This window comes from Diospyros lotus, chromosome 13 (genome assembly GCF_014633365.1).
Source record: "Diospyros lotus cultivar Yz01 chromosome 13, ASM1463336v1, whole genome shotgun sequence".
NCBI lineage: Eukaryota > Viridiplantae > Streptophyta > Magnoliopsida > Ericales > Ebenaceae > Diospyros > Diospyros lotus.
Genome location: NC_068350.1, coordinates 37,942,423 through 37,950,905, shown reverse-complemented (window position 1 = coordinate 37,950,905; position 8,483 = coordinate 37,942,423). Strand labels below are relative to the sequence as shown.

Below are 8,483 nucleotides of genomic sequence, written 5' to 3'. Positions count from 1 at the left end.
CTCGAATCATATTAGTATGACTATATCAATCACGTATTAAATTTAGAATTTATTGAAGTGATATCCTTATCAATTATATATAATTTATAAAATTATGGCATTTGACAATTTTATGCTATTGTAAGTTTTTTTTTAAGAGATGGGCCTAATTAATAAAAAAAATATTTTTATAGAATCAAAAAATCATTTTATAATTACTTGGAAAAACCACCTCCCCCTCCGTGGCAAAACCAGGTCTTGGCCTCTAGAAATTTAGGGTAAAATGTTGGATAGCTGGAAAGAGAGGAACAAACGCACAATGGGTCTTCATTGCATTATAGAATTTAGATGGAAGGGTGGATGGGGGTGGACGGAAGTGTCCACGAATTGGGTTTGACCTTTATGCGGGATTCACACGCTTCAAATTCCTCCACTTGTCTTCTTCTCCTCCTTCTTCCTGCCCCAAACCCTTTCCTTTCTTCCATAAATCTCCTCTCCATCTTCCATAAATTCTTGGCATACCCAGTTTCCTCTTTGCAAGTTCCATACTTTTTTTCCGGGGAAATCCAAGTCTTGAGGTAGGCTGCCTTTCCTTCCTCTTGGAGAAATCGGAATTCAATTGGGTTACTGAATCAGGGAGCTCTGATTTGGTGCTGAAGCTGTTGAGGCACTGAAGTTGAAGAAAGTTCAGGTTTTGTTTTCTTGATTTCTCTGTGTTTTGGATCAGAGAAGAGCAGATCTTGACTGAGTCTTGCCTTTGTCTATTTAGAGAAACATTGACATTGAAGCTTTGATTTTTTTAGGATTGAAGCTTGCGCTCCGGGTTTCTATCTTTTCTAGGCAGAAAGTTCAGGATTTTGTTATTTTTGACCAATATTTGGTTCAGTTTTGGGACAAGTTTTCTGGAACTGTTGCTTTGAGTTATGGGGAATTGTTGTGTGAGGCCCGCTTTTGAATCAGAAAACAAAAAGGTCAAACACAAATCAAACCCTTTTGCAACTGAACATGGTGGAAACCCTAAATCTGTAAATGGTGGGCACAAGTCCTATGTGTTGGAGAACCCAACAGGCCATGAAATTGAGCAGAGTTATGAACTCGGTCGCGAGCTCGGCCGGGGTGAATTTGGGATTACATATTTGTGTACTGATAAATCTTCAGGGGATGTGTTTGCTTGTAAGTCCATATCCAAGAAGAAGCTAAGGACTAGAGTGGATATTGATGATGTGAAGAGGGAGGTTGAGATCATGAAGCGTTTGCCTCCCCATCCTAATATTGTGAGCTTGAAAGACACTTATGAAGATGACAATGCAGTCCACTTGGTGATGGAGCTCTGCGAGGGTGGTGAATTGTTTGATAGGATTGTCGCGAGGGGGCATTACACAGAGAGGGCAGCTGCAGTGGTGACTCGAACGATTGTTGAAGTCATTCAGGTGAAGATCTGCTTCATATTATATTGATATTGTCTTGGGTCTCATTTAATAAGTGATAACATTTCCTTACATGGTTAGAGTATAACTTGGTCAATATTTCCTCACATATTTAGGGGCATAAAGATGATAAGTATGCATCAACATACCTAAGATACACACACACACACACTCTTGCTGTTAGGAGACTATAATAGAAATCCTAATGCTATATGACATGAAAAGTTCACTTCCACCTGTGGGTTCCTTTGTTTATTTGGACATAATTTTTTTTCCAATAAGGGTCTTGATTACTAGATTTTAGCTTTCATTTGCTGATTTTTTGGGATTAGTTGTGGGTACTTATGGGGTCTTAGATTTTATTTCAAAGACAGATTTCAATCCCCCTGTCTCTGTCCTGTCCATTTGAAAATAATTGTGACCTTCCAAATTTGGCTCGTCTTAGTCTCACTCGAGATTCTCATATCCCATGGTAACATTTTGAGAAGTTGGATATATGTGCCATTGTTATGAAACTCAAAAACTTGTCTGATTTTAATCTATTAAGTAGTTCACTTTGTGTTGGATTCCTGCCTGCCATGGATGGAGGTTTATGTCATTGGGCTTTGGTTTGGTCCTTTATTGGTGGCCTTATTTACTCGAATCTTGACAGCTATTGATTTTTTTTCATTTTTATTTTATCTCGTTCAATTTGTTCTTTCTTCTTATTATAGGTTCTCTTCCATGGCAGTCAATATTGCTTTTAAGAAGTTTTTATTTGCCTTCTATCATTCAGTGAAAAGTAATTGATTTTTCTGGATACTTACTTTTTCTTTGTTGCGTTTCAGATGTGTCATAAGCATGGAGTTATGCATCGGGATCTAAAACCTGAGAACTTTCTGTTTGCAAACAAGAAGGAACAATCACCCTTGAAAGCAATTGATTTTGGGCTGTCAGTCTTCTTTAAGCCTGGTAATGCCTTTCAATACCCATTTCTTGGATAATATGCTTGTTGTCATCATCAATAAGTGGTTCCTCTATTGACATTTAGCTGAAATTATTCTACCTTCCACAGGCGAGAGATTTAACGAGATTGTAGGAAGTCCTTACTACATGGCTCCTGAGGTGCTGAAACGAAACTATGGTCCAGAAGTAGATGTCTGGAGTGCTGGAGTAATCCTTTACATCTTACTCTGTGGTGTCCCACCCTTTTGGGCAGGTCTGTATCTGATCTGAAGGTTTCATGCTACTTTTTGCTTCCCTGGCTGTATAAGTCTTAAAAAAAATGGTTTCTGCGGCAGGTATTTGCCAATTAGAAATTTTATCTCAGCATGTTAACAAAATGTATGTGACAGAACTGTACGATGCCTTCATAGTTCAAAACACTTGAATGAGGCCATTTCCTTTATTAATTTTCAGTCTGATGATTCTACAGAAAGTATGAGTGGATGTAAAATGTAGCATGCCTTCATGTATCCCATAAAATGGGCTAGCCAGGATTAGTAGCTTTTGTGTCTTGGAGGGATGGCATATTGGAAGTCTGATTGGAAAGAAGTACTATAATGTTTCCCTGTACCCCTTTCAGTAAGACCAAATAAAGAAGAAAACATCAATCTAAGTACCAGAGACATTTATGAAAGTGCCTTGTTTTTAGGATGGCAGATAAGAGTTTTGGCAATAGTAATATAATTAGATTGTTTTTCCCTTAAATAGGAGTATTATTATGGAGTATGTCCTTATGGACCAAGCCTTGTCATTGATAAATGCCTGCACCATTGCATGCATTGTCAGCAGTTCGTACTTCGAATTTCAATTTTCTAGAGTTTATATAATTGCAACTATGTCACTAAGACCATTTCTCGTCCTACTTTGATTCTTGGAGTTCCCCTCCCATCTAAAATTTTGTTTTCTGCTATGCAGAGACTGAACAAGGTGTTGCCCAAGCAATCATTCGGTCCGTTGTAGATTTTAAGAGGGACCCTTGGCCCAAAGTTTCTGACAATGCAAAAGATCTCGTGAAGAAGATGCTTGACCCTGATCCTAAGCGGCGGCTTACTGCTCAGCAAGTCTTGGGTATGATCTTGTTGAAATGGCAAAGTTTTTTATTTTTGTATTTTTTTTATGTTAACAAAAAAAAAAGTAACTACTACTTTCAAATTTTGGATTCAAATTGTGAGGATCTTTGATTATGAATTTTTTGCTTGCTTAATTTCAGATAATCCTTGGTTACAAAATGCCAACAAGGCTCCAAATGTTTCTTTAGGTGAATCTGTGAGAGCCAGGCTCAAGCAATTTTCTGTGATGAACAAGCTTAAGAAAAGAGCTCTAAAGGTAATGTTCCAAAGCTTGATCAGAATAAACAAATAGCTACTGTGGTTTGCATTTCTGTTCTAGTATATTTTATCGAGTTCAGTGGATCAATCTTGGTCTGCATATTCATATCATTACTGAAACCATTTTCCCAATTTTAACAGGTGATTGCTGAGCATTTGTCAGTGGAGGAAGTGGCTGGCCTAAAACAGGGATTCCAACTGATGGATACTAGCAACAGAGGGAAGATCAACATTGATGAGCTAAGGGCAGGGGTGCTGAAGCTTGGGCATCAGGTCCCTGAGTCGGACCTCCAGATTCTTATGGAAGCTGTAAGTATTATTCCACCACTTGGAATTAGTTTTTAAGCTTCCGAAACTGGTGTCGCACATATAGACTTCAACTTGGGTAATGCACTATTATGAAATTCATTTTACATATTTGTGCAACAATTTAGTATGTGCATTCAAATAGTTAATACGGCAAAGTACACAATCAGTTCTAGGTACTTTCAGATGGAGCATGTTTTACATTAAAAGAATATTTTTCCTCATTACCCACAGTTGAGTACTCTCATGTGATCTCATGTTTCGAGTTCTCTTTGTATTAGACTGGGGTGATGTTATTCAGTCATCCACTGTAGACTGTTCAAAAATTACCTTCAGGAACTGCAAACTCGACAAATGTACTGTTTTAGCAGCAATAGAGTAATTCTTCAATTAGTATAGGCATTAATTGGATATTTGATTGGTTTCTTGAAGGGTTTTCTCTTATCAATTTTAATTTCATTTTATAAATTAATCTTGCAGGGTGACGTGGATAAGGATGGACATTTGAACTACGGAGAGTTTGTAGCTATTTCTGTTCACCTCAGGAAGATGGGTACCGATGATCACCTCCACAAAGCCTTTGATTTCTTTGATCAAAACCAAACTGGGTTTATAGAGATTGAAGAACTAAGGGATGCCTTAGCTGATGAAGTTGAGACCAACAATGAAGAAGTCATTAATGCCATCATGCAGGACGTGGACACGGACAAGGTATGTGTTTGTTGATTACAGTTTGAGTCTAGTGTAGAGTATGCTTAAAATTGATCTGTTAGAATTATAAGCATCGGAGATGGAGATTTGGGTGATTACCGGAGTGTGATTCAATCTGATCTAAGGGTTTTTACCATCAGAAGAGCTAATTTCAAACTCTCAAAGCTTTACACAATTTCAGAACTTGAAAATAGACGGGCTGAGGGCAAAGTTCACTTGCACATATTCAGAACCTGGATATGTTGACAGCTTAGTTTCCTCACTAGTGAAATACCATTAGAGAGAATCTGTTTCTTTGCAAAGCATGGGTAGGGTTGTGCTTTTGTGACTGAAAAGTCACAGATTTAAGTTTTGTATAAACCGTCTCTTTTGCATATGAAAATGACCCTCCCCCGACTCTTATAAAGTTGGCAGTCTCATCTGTTGAGACAACCTTGCAGTCTCGTTTTCTTTATGGTTCCTAATTCGAACTGTAGGATTCTCCAGTGCTAGAACTTAGAACTCTGTTCATTCAGATCTTACCACACTGCTCTGCCTTACATCAGTTCTTTATTTCCCTCCATTTATTTGCAGGATGGGCGTATAAGTTATGACGAGTTTGCCACAATGATGAAGGCCGGCACAGATTGGAGAAAAGCTTCGAGGCAGTACTCACGAGAGCGGTACAACAATCTCAGCTTGAACCTGATGAGGGACGGGTCGCTGCAGATGGGTGGTGAGAGTAGATAATTTGCGAAAACACGACTACTACTGCTGAAAAGACAAAACTCTAATTCGAGAAAATCGCTTGATTTTGTTGGCTCCCAAAATTCTTTTTGTTTTTTCCCTCATATGCTGTTAATTTCCTTCCACATCTCTTCTCAAAAGTGTTCATTGTCTTCCTTTAACTGTAACACAGTGGTTGGTGGTGTTCTGGATATAGCACTTATAGAGTACAGTGTGAAGGTGTGATGGCAGGGATGATAGTTATTTGTGATTGTAAATAACTTGGCATTTGCCTTCATTAAATAGTTATATTTCATGCTTACCATTTGTTTCAATAGACTCCCAGTCCCAGATTGTGTTCATTGATAAAACTGTCCAATATAAAGTGTTCAAATTGTGATTAGATTGCAATTTTAAGAACAAGACACAAAAGATCTTGTCTTTAAAGATGTTTTATTCTTAGAAAGATGGAATTTTATCGTGGCTATTAAGTCTTGTGCTTTTAGAAGGGTTTTTTTTCTCGAGAATTCAAGTTGTGAAAATTGTATTTTGTAGAGAATAAAATGATGATTTTCTTGAGACTTGAAATGTGATAGTTAATTGTAACATCACGAGTTTTTATCTAAAAATAGCGAAGGGGGGAAACAAGTTAGAAGAGAAATCAAAAGACAGCCAAAGCAATGAAGGAAGAATGAGAAGTTGGCGAACCATTGCAAGGTTTCTATGGGGTGGAAATGGGCCAAAGGTTGGGCCTAGAAGTGTTTCTAAGGGAATGAGCTTAGGTTAAGAAAATTTTTAATAGGCGTTTTAAAATAAGGGATTAAAGTTTAAATTAGTCCACAACTTTTGCAATTGCAATCAATCAAATTCAATTTTTAATTTGTGGGCTTATTAGCCCAATACTTCTATTTTGTGACCAATTAAACCCAAAATAGTCTCCTCTTTAGTGTATAGCATTCACTTGGCTCCAAGGCACTTTAACAAGTGTATTAAATGAATAAGTATTGTTTTTCCTTCTCATCAAATCTTTAGACTATTGTATGTCTACTCATTGTTAGTCCTTCCCGTCGTTGTCAAATTTATAAGCTCACCGTCAATCATCGCTTTGCCATTAGATCTACAGACTACTCAATTGTCTCACCATCACCATTGTGTCGGTTGCCCCCACTAAAAAAAATCTCATCAGATTTTTGGACTCATCGTCAATCCTTTCCATCAAATCTACAAATTGCTTGGTCGTCTCATTGTTAGTTGCATAGCCATTGCCATCGCATCGAATTGATCGCCTCTACTAGAAGAGATATTGTTAGATCGACAGACTCATCATCGATCATCACCTCATCGTAGCAATGATCGCCCCCACCAAAAGAGAAGAGACAAAATGCAAAAAGAGAAGTGGAAGTCTGATCTATTGTTACAATGTTGTTGCATTGAAAGTGATGATACATGGGATGATGAAGAATGAAAAGAAGAAGTTGACATTCCAGTAACACCCAGTTAGGGTCTAGGAGTTGGTTTTCTTTAACTAGAGGTCATCCATGATACTTCAACTTATAGTATAATTAGATTTTAAATGATATTTTCATTATGTATAAATTCATTTCCAAATTTAAAAAGTAGTGAATGCTTTAGTGAAAACACCTAGCAAAGCCTTCTAAATCCTAACAATGGACTACTAAAGTTAAAATACTAACACCTCGGGTAGTGTAGATGGTATTCCGCAAACATTCGAAAACTTGAGTGCCCTAAGGTTATGTGTTCGAGTCTAGATCTATCCTTCCTCTGCAACTCTCCTCTGCTCCAGCCACCTAAAACTCATTTTAATCACCAAAAATCTATCTTTTATAGGTCTCTATTAGGTTTTGAACGTCCTTTGCCTTGGAAAGAGTCCATTCCCCTTTGATTTGGAAGAAAACAGGCCTGTATTGCTGTTTTCGTAAGGCTTTGTGCCCTACCGCAACCTTACCCTATAATGCTTTCGGCAGTAAGGTCGTGAGCCACAGAATAGAAATCCTGTCACGGGCCTACCATATAATGCTTTTCACAGTAAGGTCGTGAGCCACATAATACTTCTTTAACCACGACTTTATCATGGAATACTTTCCATAGTAAGGTTGTGAGCCGCTTCTACTTGGCTTCCCAACTCTTCATTTTTCCGCTCATCTCTCGACGCTTCGTTCCTCCATCAAAATCGATTTTCGGATGCTTTCCCCCCACACCTTTAATGCCAAGTTTTGCTTTACTTATGGATTGAAATTATCTTTTCTGCTCCAAATTCCTTCAAATGGGATTTTTACCTACAAAATCGCACATGTGACTAAAATGAGTAGTAATCATGCTCTTTGAGTGAATTAATGCTAAGTTTATATACTCAAGCGTATAAATGACACTTATCAACAGACACGACAAAAATAAAAATAAAAATTAAAACACGAAGGTATGACAATATATATATATATATATTAAATTATCATTATTTTTATATAATTGTAAAAAATATAATTCATAAATTTAAATTCTACACAATTATACAAATAATAAAAATAATTACAAAAGAGTTCATCCGCACAATGATATAAATACAAATTGTTCATCAAATTTCAAACATCATCATAAATTGTAAAATTATAGTTCTCTAAATTTGTTGGCACGTCATTAACATTTGAAAATAACACAAACTCAAATTCAGGCTTGCCAAGGAATAAATTTGCAAATTATAATATCATCTATGGTCACATATATAGGTATATATCTCCAACGTACGAGATCTCTCACATCTTGTGGAGATTTTTTTAATAGGAGATGAATGAGTGTAATCTTGTTTTTTTTTTTTGTTCACTAATTGTATGAATAAGCAAGTATTCTAATTTCTCTCACAAAAGAAAGAGGAGACTCGACCAAGTATTTTAAGGGTAACACTTTGAATTAGAGAAGCTAAAAGCATCATAAACCAGCCACCATATATTTGAAACCATCTCACAGTACTTATCTCCTAAGGATTCAACATCTTCAAACACTTCCATGCAACTAAAAAAATCTGTAA

At 36.9% G+C, this 8,483-nt stretch overlaps 1 protein-coding gene across 2 annotated transcripts; it reads left to right on the top strand.

Moving 5' to 3' along the window:
- Positions 1-280: 280 nt before the first annotated feature.
- On the top strand, positions 281-5,775 carry LOC127789107 (calcium-dependent protein kinase 8-like). Of its 2 annotated transcripts, XM_052317891.1 has the most exons (9): positions 281-670; positions 783-1,409; positions 2,234-2,357; positions 2,461-2,604; positions 3,306-3,458; positions 3,601-3,716; positions 3,860-4,027; positions 4,505-4,735; positions 5,309-5,775. In XM_052317891.1, the coding sequence occupies exons 2-9, from the start codon at positions 903-905 to the stop codon at positions 5,462-5,464; spliced, it is 1,599 nt and encodes a 532-aa protein (XP_052173851.1). In that variant the 5' UTR covers positions 281-670; positions 783-902; the 3' UTR covers positions 5,465-5,775. The 2 variants fall into 2 exon arrangements, with proteins under 2 accessions (XP_052173851.1, XP_052173849.1); XM_052317889.1 differs by having other exon boundaries at positions 281-1,409.
- Positions 5,776-8,483: the final 2,708 nt, after the last annotated feature.

Excerpts from the sequence above, each read along its gene's own strand:
- LOC127789107 (XM_052317891.1), top strand. The coding sequence starts at position 903 with ATGGGGAATTGTTGTGTGAGGCCCGCTTTTGAATCAGAAAACAAAAAG. Across the intron at positions 1,410-2,233 it reads CGATTGTTGAAGTCATTCAG|ATGTGTCATAAGCATGGAGT; the intron begins GTGAAGATCTGC and ends GTTGCGTTTCAG. Across the intron at positions 3,717-3,859 it reads TTAAGAAAAGAGCTCTAAAG|GTGATTGCTGAGCATTTGTC; the intron begins GTAATGTTCCAA and ends CAATTTTAACAG.